Genomic DNA, 23,602 nt, shown 5'->3' with positions numbered 1-23,602 from the left:
TGATGCGGGAAAGCACATGGAAGCCATGTACCAGTTTGTATAGTAGTACTGTTTTAAACTGTGTACTCTTGAACAAAGTAGAGTGTGCTGGGGGTTCGCATTGGCTGCTTGACACACACAAAGCCAATTAACTTGCATGCCAAAAAAAAAAAAAAAAGAAAAGAAAAGAAATTAACCCTTAGAGTACTGCTTCAACATTTTGGTTTAAGGGTCTTGAACTTTACCGGTTAGGCAATGCTTCTTTCTCCAGATCCAAGTGCTGCACTTAAAGTCCATACTTAGTCTAGCCAGAACATCAACCAGGATCCTCTCTTCCACAGCTTTCCTGAGATGCTCCTGGGTCCTTTATTATTAATCGACTGATGGCATTAAAGAGGTCTAAAACATAGCCACTGTGTTTCACTGAAAATGGGCTCCACTTCCAGTGTGCTTGAGGGTGTGAGGGACTATTTTTAGCTTTGGTATGTGTCCTCTTAAAGAAAGAAGTCAGTTCTTTAAGGGTTAATATGAAATTAAGGAATTTGATGGTCTCTCTTGCTTGTCCTTCCTCCAAGGTGTCTGCATGATCCTTTTTAGATTCTTAGCTCACCTGTTGAATGATGGTAAAAAGTAATATATATATATATATAATTGCAAAAACAAAAGAACAAAAGACTGAATGGTTGAATGAAAAGACCCCTTGGCAATGCTTGCTTGATTATCACAGAGGGTAGAAAGACCAAATGCTTTAGTTAACGAATATTCATTTTGTCCTCTACCCCGAGCACCACTGCTACACAGTATTGTGGAAGACTTGATGATGCTTTTCATTTACCTCTTGCTTTTTCTTCTTCCTGTCTAATAGCCCAATAGAATCCTGCCAGAATTTCTACAAAGATTTCACATTACAGATCGACATGGCTTTCAACGTGTTCTTCCTTCTCTACTTTGGCTTGAGGGTAAGTGTGATCAGTGCCACCTGGTAACATAATGGGGCATCTTGGACCCAGGGACCATCCTTCATCAGCATCTGTTCTCGCAGAGATGAAGCCCAGTGTTTCCAGGGGAGACAACAGACCTGCGCTGTGATTTTCAGTCTCTGACAGAGACCTTTCCTCAACTCAGCATTTTCTGAAGTGCATGTTAAAATCTTGTTCCAAGGAGGAGAAACAGGGATTGAAATAACTATTTTGCCTTTGCTGGCCTACTGTTTCTCATCTCTCTAAATACGAATGCATTGTTGCCTTTAATAGGAACAAAAAAACTTCTCTTAAAATTATGTTTATCAGGGTTCGCTTAACTGAATCCTAAGAGAACAGGTGTGAGGACTGAATCACGGGGGTAGATTGGCCGAATTTGGGACTTGGGCATTTATACTGGAGCCTGTTTACGGCGATGGCGGGGGCGGGGGTGGCTGCATAGAGTGTGTATCACAGAGATTGTGTGTGCGTGTGTGTGCATACGTGCATGTGTGAGTGTATGCATACGTATATGCCTTATTTACAGTTATATTTACGTTGGAGTCTAACGAAGATGAGACCACTCAAACTTTCCGATGGCACTATTGAAAACCATAGGAAAATAGATTGCTGGGTATTTCTCCAAGGTTAACATAATCTACAGTCACTCTCCAGAAAAGGCTGTATATCCAAATTCTAAGACAGAAACATCCTGTGATTGGTATAGATATGAGAAGGACATAACATCTCCCTCCAGGCCCCCATGAAAAACCAAAACATAGCCTTTGGCAAAAGAACATAGTTAGAATGCCAGCATCATGCTTCTCATTTTTTTGTCTCCTTTTCTCTTTCCCCAGTTTATTGCAGCCAACGATAAGCTGTGGTTCTGGCTGGAAGTGAACTCTGTGGTAGATTTCTTCACGGTTCCCCCAGTGTTTGTGTCTGTGTACTTAAACAGAAGTTGGCTTGGTAAGTCAGTCTCTCCTCCTTTCTTCTTACTGGTTCCCGAACTGTGGTGGATCAGAGGCCTGGGCTGTCCCCACGGAAAGAAAGTTTTGTGTGAATGTGCACAACTCTTGGAGTTTGGGGGGTTAGTGAGGACAGTTCTCTTCAGAGCACTAGCCCAGGAGGATTCGTGCAGTGAGTGCTTCAGGTAAGGCAGTTTTCTCATTGTTGAAGCCTACGGGTCACACTGTCACAGCCAGGACCTCTGCCTTCGTGCTTCTGTCATTTTCATTCAGCCTGCAGTTAGAACTGGACAAAGAAGAGCCTGGTACGAGGCCAACTTTCCAAGTAACTGATTCAGGTGCCCCAGAAGGCCTGCCTGCCGAAGTTAGCTTCTGTCTGCTTCTCGGTTTTATGACGAGTGGTTCCTGCCTGGTTTATCTAGAGCTAAGAGTTCCTCTGTGGGACAGCGTACAGGAAGGCATCTCGAGCCACTGTCTCCTTGAAGGAGGTGGAGCTCCCCTCCCGTGCTAAAGGAGGGGCTGTTGCTGGTGCTGTGTTCACATCTTACTTCCTGTATCTGCTCAACATGTCCCTTCCTGTCTGTCCCTGGCAGGTGACTTCCTGCATTACGAGCAAGACAGTTTGGCAGGAGAAGTAGTTAGCTCGAGGATGGTCATGGCAGCCAGAGGCATAGAGAGACAGCTTTGAGCTTCTCTTTGTTGCACTGAATAATTCTCTCAGAATGTTCCTGCTGCCGTAGGTCTACTGGGGGAAAGGGAGGCTGAAACAGGATTCAGAGGACTACTTGTGCGTCCAATCTGTATTTTTAGAAATTTTTGGTGTTACCTCAATTTTTTTTCAGAGTAATAGAAATAAAACCTTGGATTGCAAGTAACCTGTTCTGCGAGTGTTCCGCAAGACAAGCAAACATTTCTAAGAAATTTTAACTTGATAAACGAGCGATGCCTTGCAATATGAGTCGTATGTGAGGCCGAATGTCACACGATCACAGCTGAACCAACGGTTCTTGAAATTTGCTTTGATGTACAAATGCTTTGGATTACAAGTGTGTTTCTGGAATGAATTATGCTCACAAACCAAGGTTTTATGTATATTACATTCAGTATAAACATTTAAAGATGTATAAAGGAAATATCAATCATGTCTTCCCCGTTCTCACTGCCTTCTCCCTGGGATGCTCAGTGTTCATAGACTTCCATATCTTTCCTTCATGCCCCATTGCTACAAACATGGATGTGTACATACATATGTTGTAGAGGAGGTGGTCTTTGTACAAATACGTGTGTCCATGACATTGCACTGGAATTTGGTTTTCTCACTAGCAAATAAATGATGGACATCCCTTCAGCTCTGTAATAATTCATTTTATTAGAGTTACACAGAATTCTACAAATTGTTGTATTGCAGTTCATTTGGACACAGCCCTAATGATGGACCACCTGATTATTTTCTTTTTGCACTGTAAACAATGTTTTAATAAACACCCTCATCCACACATCTGTGCAGTTTTATTTCTCTAGATGGTTCTAGGTTCCTGGAAGAGTAATTGCTGAATCAAAGCATGCATATATTTTAGTTTGTACAGAAATTGATGGTTCACTTTTCAGAAATGTTGTGTCAAGATATGCTTCCACTAGCAGTATGTTTTTGATGTCCTTGCTAGCATTGTGAATTTATTGCATGCCTCATATCAAGTATTTAAAAAAGGAAGCACCCTTTGTATATGATGTATGCAATAATCACATACACACTTATCTGTGTGTATCTATGTGTGTATATCCCATAAGGATTCTATTTTGGACAGATTTTCACATTAGAATTGTATTCATTCACTCAGTGGAAAAGTCATCATCCTTGATTTGAAACCTGCTTGCTTAGATTGGGTTTTCCAGCCAGCTTGATGAAACCATCAGAGCCACTCACAAATCTGAGAAGTAACCTGAATATGCTCTGGTACTGAGGGTCCCAGCTACCTCAGCTTGACTGTTAACTGGCTTTGTGACGTGGGGAGCTCACTTTTCTTTCACTCAGCCTGTTGTTTATAATCTGTAAAATAAAGGTTAGGTTAGATGATTTCTCAGGTACTTTCAGCTCAGAATGTCTCTAGGATTCTTGCATTGTTCATGAGAAATTTGGCATCTAGGTTGTTGGGAAGGACTGGGAAATTGGTGAAATCAAACCATCAACATTCCTGAGTCAAAATTACATATGGGTTGCTAACCATGGTTCATCCTAGACCATCCTGCTGCAAAGAGTATACACACGCATGTGTGCACACACGCACACGCATATACCCATGTACCCGTGAGCGTGCACAGACCCTGAAAAACTCCAGACAGACAGAGAAAGAAGGAAGGGGAAGAGGAAAGAAGAGAGGAAGGGAGAGAGAAGGAGGGAGAGAGGGAGGGAGGGAGGAGGGAAAGGAATCTGCCTTCTCTTCCTGCCTTCTCTTCTCTTCTCTTCTCTTCTCTTCTCTTCTCTTCTCTTCTCTTCTCTTCTAATTACTCTGTACACTGGAACAACCACTTTGCTTCTGGACCCTCAGTTTTCCCTTCTGAAAAATGGGAGGTTTGGACTTAAATTATCATCTAGTCCCCACACTTCATGAGTTGGAATTTTATGTCAAGCTCCATTCTCTCTTGGTCCCTCGTGGTCCTAGGTGACTGAGGATAGTCCTTCATGACTGGTGGAGACACCCTCCTGTGCAGTGAGCAGATCTCACCCCAGGGTAAGGGTATAGAGCCAAGTCTCCTTGTGAGACAAAAAGCATCTTTGTGTCAGGAGAACTTGGATGTTTTAAAAATTCATGCCTTCTTGGGAATGATTTAATCCTGATTTTTGGCTTGGTGTTCTCATCTAGTGAAAAATCCACCAGAGTGAACAGGAAAAGGGGAAGAAAAAGAAAAAAGAAGAGAAATGACATATACTTTTGCATCTGCTATGGTTTCTCTTCAAAAATTAAACCTTTAAAATGTGCTTCAATCGAACAGTATTTATTAATACCTACTATGTGCCAGGCACTTTTCCAGATGATTTGGAAACAACAGTGAATAAAATAGCATCCTACCCCATAATGTTGCAGTGAGGGAAGAACAGGAAAAAAATGAGCCTAGTAAATAGGCAAATTATACAGTGCGTTAGGAAGCATAAGTGTATTGAAACTGAAAACAGACCAACAAACTTTTGGGCTACAAAATCATAATAAAAATACCGACAACAAATAACCTTTCCCCCCTTGTAGGAGAAGGCATCCTCAATGAAATGCTTGTGGTTCTCAGCCCCTTGGGTGAGCTCCACCACTGGTCTTCCTGTTATGGAAGAGAATTCAGTAGAATAATATTTCAAGGAGGTTTCCGTGTCTGATTTAATACATGGGTTATTACATCGTGAAACAGTTATTGTGCTGATGAGCTGCCGAATATAAAATGAACATTCCCATGAGATATGGCTTATACAGTAGAAGGAATAATCCCATTAAACGGGGGGCATTTCAGGAAGTGCTACCCTCCTCCGGGAAAATGAAAGGGTGCTGCCTTTACTGGTTGAGGTTTGGCATAAGCTGGGGAAAAGTGCAGCCTGTTCTATTTCTCCTGCACACACCTGCTGAGCTCTATGACACAGGGGGCTGTGCTATAGCTGGAGTCATGTGGGTGCAAAACAGAACAAGGGCTATGACCCCCGTCCTTACCTTTGCCAGAGCAAAATGCACACCACATTTGACTTCTTATCATAATGTATGGTTGCATATTATACAGTATTGTATTGGTTTACTTTATGTATGTATTATCTTAGTGCCTTTGATGGTGTATTGATAATAGCAGCTGATTCCAGTTCTACCATGTGCTGGGAACTCTGATCAGCCCCTTACATATATGAACTCACTTCTCAGAAAAGTCCTGTGAGCTGGGAGTTCCTTTCCCCATTTTGCAGATAAGGAAACAGATTCAGCGACGATAGCTCTTGTCCCAGGTTGCGTAGCCTTGGAAGAGGCGGAAGGGGTGATTTGCCCCAGATTCGATCTGATTTTATGTCTGTATTCATGCTGTTCTTCTGCCTCTGTCCTTAGCCTTGAAAGATTGGGCGTTTTGAGGACTGCGTTGGGGTGAGTGAGCTGATTCGGCTAATTTCTGTTGGCACTTCTCCATCTCTCCTTACTGACAGAGATTCACTTCGGGCAGGCAGGAAGGGGAGGAGCTCTTATTTAAGAACACACGTCCTCACGACTCCTCATCCCCATCCCACTCGTCCTTGCCCGCCTTCAGTGTCTAGAGTTGTCACTAGGACCTGGGGAACACATAGAGCTTGCCTGGTGTCTCCCGAGTCCCAAGGTACCTTAGCACCTTGGGGATCAGATGTGTTCCACCTGAGACAGAGGGAGAGACTAGAGGCTTCCACACATGCTGTCAATAGAGCAGAGTGGGTCAGAGCCAAGCTCTGGGCTACCACCTCAATTCACATCTTGGCTTGGCCAATGGGTCACCTGAAGCAAGGTTGTTTTACCTGTCTTAAACTCAGTTTTCCACCTGTCCAATGAATGGGCAGTACTCACCTCACAGGGTTGCAGAGGGGATTTCGTGAGGCAGTTTAAGTAAAATACTATGTACCTAGGACGGGGTTCATGATGATCCCAGGCTTCTCTTTCTAACCTACCTATCATATTTTAATGCACCAAGAAAGAAAACAAACCAGAATGGAACCAAAAATAAGGCAGCGGGATGTGAGGACATCCACGTTGGCAGGCGGCAAGTCTCTGCTTATTTTAATTCCTGTTCCCACACACACCAGCTTATTCATTTTTGTTTCTCTCACCAAATCCTTATCCTACCTCACTAAAATAAATGTACCTTGAAATGAGAGATGTATTTTATTTTGAGACTAGAATAACATGCTGAGGAGAGCTCTTCTGTCTGTCTCATTTTGGGGGGAACTGTATCCCCAAGGTAGGTCAACAGACTGTGCCTCCTCTGTGTATTTATTTATGTGGTTTCATTGAGGGTCATTTTGTGTGGTTAAAAGGAGAGAGGAGAGAAAAAATAATGATGCACTCACTGGCCACTCATCTCGCTAGCTTTTTTTGAGTGATTACTGTGTACTCAGCACTGAGATGAGGGGACCATGTCTGGCCACCCTGTTTTACTATGATCTCCAACATTGCCCCTCTTCTCTGATTAATGAAATCAGGGGATGGTAAGGAGCCCCAGGCTTTGAACCCAGAGTGGAACCTGTTCCTCTAACCCATGTTAGACTTCAGCACCTCTGGAAAACACTGCTACAAAAGAGAGAACTCTGATAAAAAATAGAAAGATGAGTTACTGCCCAGCCACAAGGCAATTAAAATGATTTAACATATCTGCTTATAAATATATGCCCGGGCAGTACCTTTTTTGTGTCAAAAGGTGATAAAAACAGGATTTAAAAAAAAAAAAAAAGTTCAGATCCTCAAAAACAACAACAAAAGGACAAAACGTAGTTCCTGTTTGAGACTGAGGTTTCAATCTAGTTTTAGAACCAAAATAAACATGCACGCAGCAACAGCAAGTAACACTGCCTGCTGTATAATTAAGTCCCAAATTGTCAGGTACAGGCTGTAAGGGCCGTGGGAGTTCACAGGAGAAAGAGCTTATGTGGGTGGAGGAACGCGAGGAGGCTTCTGCAATGCACCAGTTCAGCCCGGCTTGCCGTGGTGGGTGAAACTGGGGAGCAGTGGCCCGCTTCGAAGGGGAGAGGAGACCAGCCTACCCTGTGCAGAGGATAGCAGGTGCCCACCAATGATAATGCCGTCCTAGAGAAGAAAGCACCCTTCCCTGCACGAGGCATCAGCCCCACAGCCCCGCAAGATGGATGTGTTTGTTTCCTCTTGCTACAGTAACAAGTGAGCGCCACAAATGGGGTGGCTTAACACAAGTTTCTTTCTTTTTTTTTAATGCTTTATTATTTATTTTTGAGAGAGAGACACACAGAGAGAGAGCGAATGAGCATGAGTGGGTGAGGGGCAAAGAGAGAGGGAGAATCCGAAGCAGGCTCCAAGCTCTGTCAGCACAGAGCCCAATGTGGGGCTTGAACTCATGAACTGTAAGATCATGACCTGAGCCAAAGTCAGATGCTTAACTGACTGAGCCACCCAGGTGCCCCAACACAAGTTTATTTCTTACATTAGATTAGAAGTCAGCTTGGGTCTCTCTGGGCTAAAGGACAAGAGTCTTCAGGGCTGTGCTCCCTTCTGGAAGCTCAGAGGAATGTTCTCTTACCTTGCCTTTTCCATCTTTCGCAGACTACCCACACTCCTTGGCTTGGGGCCCCTTCCTCCATCTTCAAAGCCAGCAGCCCTGGGTTGAGTCCTCTTACCACGTCTCACTGATCTTGCCATCTGTCATCACCTTCCTCAGACTGTCTCTCTCCTGTCTCCTGCTCCTACTTCTAAGGACCCTTGTGATTATACTGGGGTCCTACATGGATAATCCAAGATACTTACCCCATATTAAGGTCAGCGGGTTAGTAACCTTAATTTCTCTGCTACTGTGATTACCTTTTGCCATGTAAATTACCATATGCCCAGGTTCTGAGGATTACCATGAATGTTTTTTTTTTGGGGGGGTGGGCATTATTCTGCCCATCAAAAGCGGTATTATTATTAATACTCCTATTTTGCTGAAGAGGAAACTGAGGTTCAGAGAAGTTAAGTATCTTGCCCCAAATCATGGAGCCAGTGGCTCTGCACAGTCTTTTGGAGTCCAAAAGACCTAGTAGGCATTCTGGGCCCTCCACGCCCTTGCCTTGTCATACGTTTCTACCCTGTTATGGGAGGAGACCTTTGGGGAAATCTTGCTTGGAGCCTGAGAACTTCCCCCCTCTCCTCACTTCCACGTAGTGTTTTTCTTATTCTTCTTCTTCTTTTCTTGGGACCTGGTGAATTACTAAGCCGATATGCCTACTATTCATTATTCTTAAACATTTGCTATGGTGGGGGGGGGGAGGCTTCCCACGTGGCTGCAGCAATTGAGGGGAACATGTTAGGTCTACATGCCCCCTGCTTAAAAGCTTCCATTCCTTAGAATTCATGCTTTCTTGCTTTTTCTGGAGCTTATTTTAAAGAATGGAGAGAAACCAGAATTTTAGAATGCCAGATGAGGCGACAAGTTATGACGTGTTCCCAGGGAAAGCAGCGTGTGGAGTCACCTTTCCTCTCGTTATTCTCTCAGGGCACAGCTGCAGTCTTAGGAGGCTTTCCATTGCCCTCTACATCATAGGGTGTCTGGCCCCAGGGCCACTCCCTTGCTTGAAGAATCCCACAACGGGTAAAGTGAGGTGCGGTTAATATCTAGCCTTCTGTTGACTGGCCTCTGCATTTGGTAAAAGTACTCAATGGTGAAAGCCTTTGCCTGGTTTCTGTTTCCTGACATCAGGAATTTTCAGTGTATTGAAACTTAAAACAAAACAAAACAAAACAAAACCATAAAACCCCAAATATGATTTGGCCAGAAAGTAGAGGCAGCCCCTTGTGGGCAGCCCCAGGCACACAGACTTGACTCCCAGCCTCCCCTGCCCCTTACAATTCCCGCCAGGGGTCCACCAGGCTGCTAATTGCATCTACCCTGCTGTGTGTTCCTTCTGCTGAGGGCAGAGTGAGTTTCTGCCCCATCTCACTGGCTGGCATACCTCTCCCTGTTAAGGCACAGCCCTAACTTCACCACCCATGTAAAGCCTTCCCATTTTTCCAGTTGGAATGGATTCCCTGACATTTTTCTCTTTTGCTCTTACAATTAGTGCTATAAAAGCAGTATTATCATCTGTGTTATATTATCAGTTAGAATACAAGTTCCATGACACCTTTGTGCAGGAACATTGACCGTCCTGTTTTTTTGCTGTGTCCTGGTGCCTGGAACAGTGGCTGGCACATAATTTGTGCTTGTTGAATGAATGAATGAATGAATGAATGAATGAGTGTGTTTTCTTTCAAGGATGATAATAATGAACAATTACTTGCTTATTAAAGGCAGACACTGGGCTCAGCATCTCATATACATTATCTGAATTAATGTTCACAGCAGCCCAATGAGTAAATACTATAGTCTGATTTTACAATTTAGAGAACTGAGGTTTGCGAGTTATGTAACTTTCTCAGGTAGTAAGTGTGGATCCAGGACTCAGCCCAGTTCAATCTGATTTCTGAGCCCATGCTTTTAAAATTACTAGTCCAGTGGTTCTCAAGGTGTGGTTCCCATACCAGCAGCATCAGCACCACCTGAAAATTTCCTAGATATGCAGATTCTTAGAACCCAGCACAGACCCAATGAATCAAAAACTCCCAGAGTTTAATCTGACAATCTTTCTTTTGCACACCTTCCTGGCCACCCTGATATTCACCCAATTTTGAGAACCACTGTCCTAGGCTATTCTGGGATGCTTATACATTTGGCTGTCCACAAGAATCCCCCAGAAGGTTTTCAAAACTCATGATGTTCAGACCAAGCCTCCAATCAATTAAATCAGAGTCTCTGGGTTGGGGGATATGACCCAGGTTCAGCATTTTTTAATGTTCTCCATTGCATCAAAAATGCAATAAGGTTGAGAACCATGTATATACATCTTCTAATTGTGAACGTTGAGTTAATTTCTCCCTAGAAGAGTGCTTCCTAGTCTTCATGTGCATGTGAAACACTGGGAGGTCTTAGAATGCAGTTTCTGATTTGGGAAGTTTGGGCGGGACCAGATATTCTGCCTTTCTACATGTTTCCAGGTGAGGCTGGTGTTTCTAGTCTGGGGACCATATTCGAAGTAGCCAGGCTTTCTAGTCTGGACTGAAATGTCCAGTAAGGTAACCACTAACAACATTGGGCTACTTAAATGTAGACTAATCAAAATTAAATAAAATCTCAAAGCTCTGTTTCTCATTCATACTAGCTACATTTCAAGCATTCGCTAGCACCGTGTGGTTAGTGGCTGTGGTGTTGGACAGCACAAATACAGAACATTGCCATCATCACAAGAATTCCACCTGACCACACTGCTCTAGAAATGTGTCTTGTGAGAGAGGTGCCTCGGTGGCTCAGCCGGTTGAGCGTCCGACTTCAGCTCAGGTCAGGTCGTGATCTCACCATTCGTGACTTTTAGCCCCGCATTGGACTCTGTGCTGACAGCTGAGAGCCTGGAGCCTGCTTTCGATTCTGTGTCTCTGTCTCTCTCTACCCCTCCTCTGCTCGTGCTCTGTCTCGCTCTCTCTCCTTCAGAAGTAAATAAACATTAACAATTTTTTTTTAGACTGTGTCTTGTGATAGAACGTACCATGAATTTTTACTTTTTGTATGTCTGGGACACCCTTGTAAACCGTGGAAGCTTAACAAATGTTTACTGAAGTGATTTTTAATGAGAGGACTGATGTACAGATGTACACCATCGAAGTAAGACTCCCCACCACCCTATCCAGATTACATTATTTAAGGCCTCAGTAGGCAACAACTGCACAAAAGAGGCTCTGGCCCTGGCTCCAGCTCCAGCTTCTTCCCCAGGACTCTACTGCTGCATTTTGAAATGGCCTTCTGGGCTCTGAAAGGAAAGGTCTCTGGTGCCCCCTACAGGACTGTCTTGGACTTTGCTGGATCAGAGTGAGATTAAGTAGGCTGGAGGAGGGGAGATAAATTGGCTCAAAGTCAGTGGATACTTGGCAGTTAGTCAGAGGTAAGGATAGGCTCACTTTGCATTCCCACAAGGTGTTTGACATCTAATAACTTGACTTGAGTCAGCCGCTATGACCATAAACTCCCCATTCTTCCCCCCACCACCCCAAGAAGTCTCCTGGTCCCATTGCCCAGGGTCTACAAGGAAGGGCCTTTGAGAACCACCAGAGGTGACCTGAGGCAGTTGGACACAGATGCTCTAAAACCCAAAGCCTTCTATGTAAACCCTTCCCTGTAGTTAGTGGTTTAATTTAAAATAATAACAATAACAATAAAACAATAACAATAATAACAATAAAAGAAAAGTGTGGCTTCCCTTTTGGGGGCCAGATGTCTTTGGAGATGGAGAAAGAGAGAGAAGAAGTATGTGCTCTAAAAGGGAAGATGCTTCCATAACTAGGGTAGTGTTGGATCTGTTCACATCTTACATCTTTACATGTGTGTATGTATATGTGTGTTTGTACATTTACAGGTACAATTTGTAATTATCCCAGTTAGTCTTCCAAACACCACTATGAAATAAGGATCTTTTTAGCCCCATTTTCCAGATGGGGAAACCAAGGCCTAGAGAGGTTCTGTAACTTGCCAAGAGTCATATAGTGAGTAAGTGGCAGAGCCAGGCTTTGGACCCAGGCACTCTACCTCCAAGGTTTATGTTCCTCAGTGTTCTATTATGCTAGCTTTCAAGTTATAAAATTAACTAGCCATTATAGTTTCACTTACAAAAAATTAATCTAACAGCCCTGTCTAATCAGGGCAAATACTGAGTGCAGCTTCCTCCCATTCCAGTCCCCTAAGAAAAGGTGAAAAGCCCCCTAAACAGAAAGTTCTTTGGTACTCCTAGGTAAGAAAGGAAATTTAGAAGAAAAATAACCCGATCCATTTTTTTTTAAAAAACTGAGTTAATACAATTTCTATAACTTAGTAGCCTCCAAACTACTTTTGGTTTTGGCCTTAGAACACCTTTTCCCCTTTTCTCCAGCCCCCTTTTTCTGAACCTCTTGGTTTATTCTATACAAGTAGCCAAATAAATAAAAACAATCTATGTTACCATCATTGGTCCATCTTGAAATAGTGTCAGGTTAGAGATTATGGGCTGTACTGTTTGCCTGAGCTATTTTGGGGTGGAGAGGGCTATTAAGTGGTGCCATGTGCCTTGGGAAAAGCATTGGGACTGGATTGCTATTGTGTGGCAAGAGCAATGAACTCACTGAGTTCCGTCCCTTTGACTGGGCTCTGAAGGAAGGCAGCCCCAGCAAAGTGGCACGCAGAAAGTTTAGATGTGTTTCAGGGAGCTAATTGCTGCTCTGGTAGCTGCTCTGGCTGAAACTGCTTCTAGAGAAATTATTCCTCTGTAAGAGATTTCCGACTGTATTCCCTTGATATTGCTTTGTCAGGGCATGCTTTAAATAAGATGCCCTCTGTAGGTAGCAGGGATTCTAAATCCTCATTGACGTGTACAGCTCTGTTATATGCCAAATTGGAAATAACATCTCAAAATGAATGTCTTCAAGGAACAAATTCAGCAGTAGGTTTTCATAGATGCCAAAACCTCTCCAGATGGCTGTACTTCATCTGGGGTATTATTGGAACAGCCTTCTCAAGCAACCTAAATCTCTAGGACTGGACGTATATTTACCTTTGTATCATCTTGAAAAAATAGATGCCTTGATTCTTCTCGATGAGATAGGGCCGTGATGGATCGACTTGGCTGGCAGACCAGGTAGGGAGAAAGTGGACACGGGAAGCAGCTCTGAGACACTATTGCCAGACCTCCTCCCTCCCTGCGGGACAGAGCCTCTCAGCTCCCTTTTCTGGAGAATGATAGAGCCTGACTCCTCTCCACCCCCAGGATAATTTATTCTAACAAACACTCTTTCTCAGGCATCCTACCTGGAGACACCTAGATGCCCCAGCTTGGACTCGGGCCTGCTGGCAAAAGTAAGGGCAGATGACAGGTGGTGAGCAAAGCTCCATTTTTCATGAGGCACATTGTATTACCAGAAATAAAAATCAAATACCAGTTTGACGACACTTTGCTCTCAAGTAACAACTGCTCAATTCAACTTCTGTCTTTAAGGCCAGATAAGAATTTAGCAACCCACCTCACAGAGGGTACCACTCATTTATTATTTCCTGGGTGGATTGCAGAACTTTTCCACGGCCAGACCAGGGGCAGAACAAATTCGTCCTTTTTGTCAAAACTCAATCTCACAATCTTTGCCTTTCATATTCTCACGCGGCCTCCCTTTCTACCTCTCTCGGTGAATTTCTTCCCTGTGGTCACCAAGCAGCTTACTCACCAGCCATCCCGATCCCCGCTGCAGATATGCCCCAACTCCATGACTCTGGTAGACCCCACCCCTGACTAGCAACTGATGCTCATCCATCCTCTATGCTCACCTGAACGCAGCCAGTTACGATCTCGCCCCTTCTGAAACCGCCATCATCTGAATCATTCATGGTCTCCCTTCCAAAGTTGACTATATTTTTTATAAGTCATGTATAAAGTATTTTTATAAGTCCATGTCCTGGCTGATAACTAGATCCGAAACTGGCAAAGCTGGCCCATTGCCTGTTTTCCTAAAGTTTTATTAGGGCATAGCCACACCCACTTATTTACATCTTATCTTGGGCAGTGAGCCAGAGATCTAGGGTCCCCAAAGCCTAAAATCTTCACTATCTGGCTCTTTATTGAAAGTCTGTGATGTGATCCCTGCTCTAGAATAACAGCTATGTTATGTATTCCTTTACATTCCACTAACTGCCACAGTGTTTTGCACGTGGTCCCTACTGATCGGTTTTGATAAACTGGGCATAAACTTTCCTCTGAAATCAGTAAGAAATGTAATAGTAATAAAGTATCATCCTATTTCTGCCCATACTATTGCTGTTATTTCTAGAGCTACCTAGTATTGTGCAGCAGGTGTTGGACTTTGCTCTTTATCTGCCTGTCTCATTTGATCCTCCCAACAGCCCTAGATAAGAGACCCTGGAGCTCTGAGAGGTGAGCTGTCTCCTTTGCTGTGTGACTTCAGCAAGGATTCAAACTCGGGTCTTTGTGATCTAAGAGCCCGAGCTTTTCATTCCTGCTAGGTACTCCCGGTCCAGCCCTAGCCCCTCCAGGTGCTTGCTCCCTGCACACCTCACTCACCTTCCCTGAATCTCGGTTCTAGTGAAGAGACTCCATTAAATGCCACCATTGTTACTGCTATTATCATCCTCATTCATTCATTCCACAGACCTTAAAACAAGTACACGTGTTAGTTGCTGTACGGGGCTTGGTGTTTAGACTGTGAGTGAGGTATCTTTCCCCTGTTGTGGGAAGGGCAAGTCTATAAACCCTGGCTTGTAAACCCAGATGTTTCCAGGGATGGGAAGATAACAGATGAGTGAAGCCTGCCAGATGAAGGCTGTCTCTAGCTGGGGAGTGAATTTCCCCCTTAAAACGTTAGCAGCTGATCATGTTTGGCAGATTCTTGCTATGTAGACACATCCTCAGTGTCCAGTAGGGCCTTCTCCTCTCCTTTCCTCCCCCCCTCCCCCTCCCCTCCTCCTCCTCCCCCTCCCCTCCTCCTCCTCGAGAACAGTTATCTTTGGCCACAGTGACTTGCCCTTTAAAAACTGGTCTAGGCTGCAATATTATCTCTCTGCTTGGGACACAGAAATTCTTCTCTATAGGAAACAGTCATACTAGACTGTTTTCCCACTTACCACATCTATTGTCCAGCATCCTTACAAAGACTATGTATGTCCTGACATCGGCTGACAACACTAAACAGGTTATAGCAGATTCACCAATAAATATCCATAATATGGCGGGTGAGTATCTTAGGCGACTTAAAACACTTAACTTGAATTTGCAAACTGGGACAGAAATCCCTTTTCCAGTGTTTTTGCATTTGGAGCAAAGTGCACGTTGTCTCAGGACTTCTCATTCCTATTTTTGGTTTTTGTTCATTTTGAGCAATAGCTTTGCTTACTACCCACCCTTCTCCCTTAGTAAAAGTATTTCTAGTCTGGTGGAGAGGAGGGATCCAGTGCAAGCACGAGGGGATCTGAGGGAAACCCAGGTGTCACACGTTTTTTTCCCTACAGTGACCTGCCCCAAATGTCTATTCTCTTGGCCCTCAGAGACTCTCTCCAGTCCCTCACTGTAGCAGGACCGCGTTTTCTAGGCCACGCTTCTGAAAAGATTTGTTGTGTGGTTCTGCCCCCTAGTGGGAGAAATTAGGAATGAAACACACAGAAGCTTCTGTCCTCCCGAATTCTGCCTCCTTCAATCCTGGTGAATGAACCTTGGCGAATGTAAGCTCTGTTTTTGACTCTTCGAGATAGCATATCCCTCAAAAGGTGCCCCAGACTATCTGTGAAAGCTTGAAAAAGACAAATGTCAGGCCAATAGATAGAAATTTTAAAAAGTAGGCATATGTATTCAGGCTAAACATGTGCTAAGATGTCCCAGGAAGGCCAAGGAAAGGAGATACCCTAGCCTGACTCCAGAGTGTTGCTCTAAAACAAAGGACTCTCTTCAATTGTTTATCTAAACTTTTTAAGCCTTCTGTCTTTTGGTGGGATATGTGCCTTCTGTCCTTTGAATTGGTTTCGGATTTGAAAGAAATACTGAAGGACCTGTCACTTTGCTTCTTGTATGTCAAGCTGGCCAGCTATGAAAAATGGAAGAATGTGCAGATCCTGAATAGATATGTTTGTCAAACCTACACAGAAATAGGAACTTTATTAATAAACTCGAGTGTGATCATAATACATGTATCCCAGTAAAGCAGCTCTGATAGATGAACCAGAACTACAGTATTTAAATAAGGCGTGTACTGTGTTAGTGTTGTGTTAGTATTTCATTCCTTCCTCCTGCGAGGTGAGTTAGCATGATATTACCATTGACTGCCATTGGGTGGGTCCCAAAGGTCATTTCTGGGGAAGATAATAGAGCTTTTCATATGATATGCTTTCAAGCCGCCTAGCAGATGCAGAATAATATGAAAAGAGGCCAAAAAAAGTAGTGAATATTTTTATCTCGAGTTGTCATTCCTTACATCAACTCATTTTTAGGGAAGAGAAAGCCTGTTTTTTTCTGTTATGACATTTCTGTCATTTTTTTTTTTTTTTGACTGTCTGGCTGGACTTCATCTCAGCAAAGTTGAAAAAATATTCTAGATGAGGGGGAAAAAAATGATGGGAAGAAACTGGAAGAAGGGAGAGAGCCACAACACAAGGAGAAACAGAATTCTGATGTCCTGTTGCCAAATGGAAAGTTTAGGGTTTTCAAGAAGGAAACGTGTTATTCTAGGGCTAACAGGAATCCCAGAAGCATTTGTGGTTGCTCAAGGAGCACTTCAATGATCTGACGATGGCAGCCGTGGAACCAGGCAGTTAACAGAGCAAGAGAAACAGATGACCCTTGGGTGCAAATGTGCGTTGTTCAGACCACCTCTATTGGGTCTAGATACCCAAGGGACGCAGCTACTTCCAGAGGGGAAAAGAGCTACAAAGTAATCCGGGAATCAGGTTTTCAGAGCTCCTTATGTTCCAGGACCCTTAAAAAATGATCAGTAGCATGTGTTTGTGTGTGTGTGGAGGGGTGACAACAAAAGGGGTAATTTGTGTGTATGTGTTCATGTGCTTTACAGTGGCCACCCATGTTGAAGCTGCAATTTAAAAATGGGTGTGGAAAGAAAAGCTTCATGATTTTTAGCTCTAATGGGTCAATTTAAGAAGCCAATGTCAAGTCTCTTCTCTGCTGGTGTGTGTTCAGCCTGGCCATCCTTTGTACCAAAGACCTTGAGCAGACCTTGGCTAAAACCCCAAGGTATACTCCTCGTTCACTGTCAGCAGTCATCTGTGGAATGGATTGGTGTGGGCTGCGTTGCCTTGGGCAGGGTGCGTGTGTCATTCAAGAGACGATGCATCAGGCTACAGAGGCAGAGGGAGGCTGCCGTATGTCCACAGAAGTGAGTGAATCAGAAAGCCAGATGGGGACCCCCTCTAAGGACATGAGGAATTGCAGAGCACAAAACTAGAAGGGCTTGGGAACATCTTGTCCTTTATTTCACTTACGACAAAAACTGAGGCCCAGGGATGCCAAGGAATTTGCCTACATTTCTTCCACTAATTAATTAATTCTTCCATTTATTTATTCAGTGATGATGGCTGAGTGTCTCTCATGTGCCAGGCTTTGTTCTGGTGCTGGGGTTTTATAAAGAGGATGCGTGTCACACGGGGAGTAGAAATTTGTTGTTAAGTCAATTTAAGAGAAAAAGCTGGCTGAGGATGAAGAGTCTCAGGGCAGAAGCAAGAGAGAAGGGAGAAAAGAGAACCACGTTCGTGCTGTGGATGTGAACACAGATTTGACAGTGTTTGATAATTACAGTAACCACCAACCAGTGCATGATGGGAGGTTACCCCTGGTACCATTTCTTGGCACCCATCAGCACTGTAATAGCAAAGGTACTTGTAAGAGGGTTTGATTAGTTTTTATCTCCTGCTGCAGGCCCAGACTGTGAGTTCCATCATGCAGGTACCTTTGTTGGCTCTATGTTTTATCCCCAGAACCTGGGAAAACACTTGACACATGGTAGATACTCAGTAAATATCCACTGAATGAACAATGGAAGGAACAACAAAATGATACGGGTGCCCATGTTCCATTCTATAGTATAGGGATCAGCCAACATCAGTAAAGGGTCAGCTAGTAAATGTTGAGGCTTTAGGGGCCATATAGTCTCCAGCACACCCATTCAACTCTACCTTTGTAGCAAGAAAGCAGCCATAGACAATGTGTGAAAGAAGGGGTATGGCTGTATCTCTACAGTTTATTCATGGATACTGAAATGGGCATTTCGTACAGTGTTCCTGTTCCATGAAATATTATAATATGTTTTAACTATTTAAAAATATAAAAAATAAGGACACATAGGTGGCTCAGTCAGTTAAGTGTCCGACTCTTGATTTCTGCTCAGGTCACGATCTCACGGTTTGTGAGATTGAGACCTACAAGGGCTCTGTGCTGGCAGCGTCGAGCCTGCTTGGGATTGTCTCTCTCCCTCTCTCTCTGCCCATCCCCTGCTCATGCTCTCTCTCTCTCAAAATAAATAAACTAAAAAAAATCTTAAAAAAATAAAATAAAAATGTAAAAAATAGACATTCTTAGCTTACAGACAATAAAGAAAGGGGTGACAGGCCAGATTTGTCCTATGGGCTATAGTTTACCAACCCTGCTATAGAAGTAGATAAATTGTTAAAGGTCTCATGAAAGTTTTAATTGATTGATTCATTTATCTATTCTGAGCCAGGCTCTGTATCAGGAACTGGGCATACGCAGAAATAAGACACAGTATCTGTCCTCAGTTGGTCTAGTGTCTAACTGAAGAAGATACATGTAAAAAAAATAAGTATAATAAAAATAAGCTTGGCACAGGGAGGGAGTGGTCAATTCTGTGCTAGAAGGATGAGAGAGCTTCATGGAGATGCTGTTGCTTCTGTTGAGGCCTGAATGATGAGTAAGTAATGGCCAGGAAAAGATAGGGAAGGCACCACGTGTGGAGAGGTGCAGAAGCAGTTTTTATTTTGAGAGTCAGCTATGATGGGGGCAAGGCCCTGGAAAGGTGTCCCGGGAGGCATGGGCCATATCTGCCAGGACTTGGGGTATTATGTGTCAGAATTTGAAATGTGCAAGTCTGATCTTGGAAGTGTCTCCCTGAAAATCCTCTAGAATTCTGTCGTCTGCAGGAAAGAGTGTAAAGAGCATCCTGTGGGAGAAATTGGGAGGGTGTTGGCTCGAGACAGAGGACAGGACTGCTTGAGACCACTTCAGAATCTAGGGAAGAAGTCATAAGGACTTGTGGTAATTAAGGCAGAAGCAGAGTTATGGAGAAGAGGCAAAAATCAAGAGAAATATCAAGGAAGAAGACCCTAAAAGACTTGGTGGTTGATAGATATGTGGAAGATGAAGGTATAGGAAAAATCTAGAATGACTGGCTTTTGGCTTGGATATCTCCCCGTTAATGGTACCATCCTCCACACAGAAAATAGTGAAGGAGGGTATGTTTTACAAGAGGGTGATTAGATCTCTGGAGCTTCCTTCTTTGATAATTTTTAAAGAGTTCTCCTTATGAGACTTAATCCCTAAATCTATAGAACAGGAATAATAATTTTTGTACTTCTTTTGGAAGGCAGAATTGGTATGGCTAGCCTCTCTTGGCCGTCCTAATGATGATTAGTCACCAGCACAAAGACAAGGTCATTATGTTTAGCAGGTCAGATCTTCGAAGGATGAGTCATGACTGTGTAGTAAATAAGAACCTCACGGCCCATCTAATCAATGTATGCAAAGCGCTCTAAAGTTAATTGGGGGTTTCTAGACTATACCTTCCAAACATCACAAGCATCTTTCAAATATTCCCTATTTAAACACACACACACACACACACACACACACACACACACACACACACAAATATTCCCTATTTACAGATTGGAAAATCAACATAGATGGAGTGATTTCTCCACTTTCTTGAAGTCAATTTGCCTAGTCTCTAGTGCTCAAAAACTTTCTGCTAATTTGCTTTCTCATTCCTTGCCCATTGGAGAGGACCCGTGGATTTTTGGATAGCTTCCTTACAGATTAGAAAGACTTAGAAAAAAAAATTCCCAGTTTTTCTCATTTGGTGTGGACCTGCCCAGTTTTTAATCTTGATCAAAACGTAGATGGATCTCTATACTGTGGTCAGAAAACAACAAAACTCCCTGTCCATTTTATTTCCTGACAATAGAAAGTGGTCCAGGAAAATACTATTGAACATAGAAGCAAGGTAAAATTAGGACCTTGAAAGGTTTTGCATAATACTTTACTTGTTTGTCTGTTTCTGGTCTGTCTTAATTCCATAATCTATTGTATCCCAGCCAGTAGTTTAGTTCTTCATCACCAACATTTTGTACTCTTTCAGAATACCGTTGGGGAATTCCAGAGCAAATAGCCTTAAACAGCAACTTAATTGTCTGAGAGATTTTATTTGCTTATTGAGAACTGTTGGGAACACAGCGTTATCTGCATAGGGGAATAATTTCCTTAGCTGCTGTCAGTTTTTACAGCTCTTTGCCCAAAGGATTATAGTTGTTTTTGTATAAAAGGGTGTTTAGAACAGGCACACCAACAGTATCCGCTTTGGGTGCTTGTAACTGGGCCCAAAGTGATAACAATTTGAGTAGAATCACTGTGTCTCCTGAGGCCTGGAAAAAAAGGCAGAGAGAGAGGAGAACAGGATTTGGGCATGCAATTTGAGAGTAATAAATGATTCATTCAACAGATAACGTATTGATTACAGCACTGTGCTTGTCATGAGGGTTATACTGTGAGATGTAAGACGGTTTCTGCCTAGAGTAGCTTAATCTAGTTATGGATATGGGAATTCAAAGTACCTTGTCTACCAAGGGAGATTGAAGTCCTTGATGAGTCAATAGAACAGTTCAATAATAACACTGATGAGTAAACATGAGAAGATATGCATTGGAATGCATGCAAATGCACTCTTTACTTTGGACATAATTCACATGTTGTCCATGTGCTGATTACATGAGACATATACACTTATCTATACACGTGATCTATAATGGTAGAGTAATTGAACAAGACAAGCTGGTGTGCCTGACTTTCTTAGATTGGGTATCTTGTTGGCACAAGGCAATAATTAATACTAAGACTGGTGGAATTTCCCAGTGAGTCCAAATGGCAAATCCTCCCTGTCCTGCTCACCCAGCCCTGAGTGAATGAATATAGGCATCTGTTAAACAACTGATATTTATGTACCTATTTCACATCTGTCCTTGAGGGCCATCATGTGGGCAAGGACTGTGGAACATGCAGACAACGTGTCTGTCAATGGACTGACCATACTGAGTGGATGAAAGAGCCTTGGAGGGATGGGGCCTCCTCACAAAATAGGCTTGTAAGTCAAGAGCGGGGTGTCAGCACCCTGTGTGTATTTCATGGTGAGAGCGAAAGAGCGAAAGCAGACTTAAATTATGAGTTGTTGAGTCTCCTGCTTGAATGTTCAATTCTTAATTTGAAAGGACACTCAGTGCCAAGGGAGTATAACATAGAAAAGGAGTGGCCTTGATGCCTAATAGGAACTGGGGCCTGTCAGGGCTGCTTGAGTTTATTTACGTATATTTGTAAGACATACAGCCTTTCTACAGCTCTTCAGCTCTGTGAAAACATTTTGTGAACATTATTGTATTTAATCAACTCTGTGAGGTAGGTGTCAGTGTTCTCCAGGTTTGGCAGATGTGACCAAGGGTATTCCAAGAGGCCTATGTCCAGTGTCACATGACCAGTAAGCAGCATGACCAGGGCTAGAATTAGGAGATCTTTCCATCAGTCATATTCCCACTATGATACAAGAGCTGTGACATGTCCTGCCTTCTCAGTGCTGATCACTTAATTTAGGTATATGCTCAGATCGGTTGAATTATTCTCTGGTTGGGAGCCACATGTGTAGTCTGCACCGGATTGTGAGTTGAAAGCAGGGAGTTGCTGTACCGTGGAGACTCACTGGGAGCATAGGGTTTGAGCTGAGCTTCCAAGCATGGGTAGGGTTTGATCAAATGGAGTGGAGAGGAAAGGGCATTGTAGACAAGAGTAAGCATGGGGAGGAATCTGCACGCTGCTTTGGGAAGCCAGTCAGTAGACCAGTGTGGATATTTCAGTGTTTGTGTGGATGGATTTGCACTGGTGGTAAAAATAATTGGAGTGGATTTACCTCGGGAAAGGCAGGATAGCTGAAGCTCTTTGGGGAAGATCGAGGAATGGGGAGGAGAACCTGAACCTGATACCCCATTATGGTCCTTCTCTTTGACCACCTCTTGCAGATGCATAGTAGATGGAGTTCATCCACCTGTCCATCCACCCATTCCTTCATTTCACTTCATTTTGTTTCCTTCAACAGACATTTATTATGTACTTGCTGTGATCTAGGCACTGCATTAAGTCTTAGTGAAGTGACTGAAAGGAACCCTCAATGCTTGGTGAATTAATACATAAATGAATCAACAAAAGAAATAGGGTTTGGGCTGGTGAGCTCATTTGTTGGGGAGAGAGAAGTAAATAGAGGGTTCCAGTGTGTTGGGCTAAGTGTGGCAGTGTGGTGCTCTGGGAACATATAGAGAAGCACCAATCCATGGAGCCAGGGAAGGCTTTCTAAAAGAAGTGACATTTTTGGTGACTTTTGGAGTCAGAAGTTGGACTTTATCAGCTACAAAAGGGGTGGAGAGTCAGGTCAAACTGAGTTAGTGTTTGCAAATGAACAAAGGCCTAGACACTGTAGGGAAAGCAAGAAAGTAGGTGTTATCCAAGCTGAAGGGGGGAGGAAGGTAATGGCAGACGATACAGGAAAAATGTTTCTGTGAAAAATATTACTGGACCACCTGGTCCAAGGTCAGGTCCGCATCCCCTTAGGCAAGTCCTCGGTAAAAATGGTACTGCTCTGGGAAGTTTTCTGACTCGTAGCCCAACACTCATCTCATCTTTCTCACAAGAAGGCCTAGGGAACATCTGTCTAAGGCTAGACACCCAGCAATTTAAGACGAAAGAGAAGAGGCAGCACTACACTGTAGAAGAAAACAAAGCGAGGAGGGCATTGGTGGTACTAGACTATTTTTTCCCTAAAACAAAAGGAGGAAATGAAGTGTCTTTTAATGGCTGGCCTAGAATACCATTCAGGGGACTTAAGGAAAAATCAAAATGTATTAGAGCTCTCTTCAGACCTTGGATGGTTTATGGCAGCATCTAAAATCGCTGGTAAAATTATGACCTTGTAACTCACAGCTGTGTCATATATTCTCTAGCACACAGTGTGATTTATAACCAAGCCAGTTGCTTTGAAACAGCATGGAGAAAAAACTCACCCAACAGGAAGTTTATAAAATTATGTTGTTTTTAATGTATAATGCCTTTTGCTTCAATCTGCACTGATAGGACGGGTGGCATGCTGTTGGTCAAGGTTATCG

The 23,602-nt window shown here is 43.3% G+C and overlaps 1 protein-coding gene across 23 annotated transcripts in view; it reads left to right on the top strand.

Annotated features, from left to right (window-relative positions):
- KCNMA1 (potassium calcium-activated channel subfamily M alpha 1) overlaps positions 1-23,602 on the top strand; it is a 727,849-nt gene that overhangs the window by 428,305 nt on the left and 275,942 nt on the right. For all 23 annotated transcript variants that reach the window (XR_008292014.1, XM_027062348.2, XM_027062381.2 and 20 more), the window contains exons 4-5: positions 845-938; positions 1,796-1,907. Coding sequence is in view for 22 of the 23 variants with exons in the window: in XM_027062348.2 (XP_026918149.1) it covers positions 845-938; positions 1,796-1,907 (206 nt within the window). In the remaining variant the exon portion in view is untranslated. The remainder of the gene's footprint in view (positions 1-844; positions 939-1,795; positions 1,908-23,602) is intronic.

This window comes from Acinonyx jubatus, chromosome D2 (genome assembly GCF_027475565.1).
Source record: "Acinonyx jubatus isolate Ajub_Pintada_27869175 chromosome D2, VMU_Ajub_asm_v1.0, whole genome shotgun sequence".
Taxonomy (NCBI): Eukaryota; Metazoa; Chordata; class Mammalia; order Carnivora; family Felidae; genus Acinonyx; species Acinonyx jubatus.
Note: the sequence above shows the minus strand (reverse complement) of the source record. Positions and strands in the feature narration are given on the sequence as shown.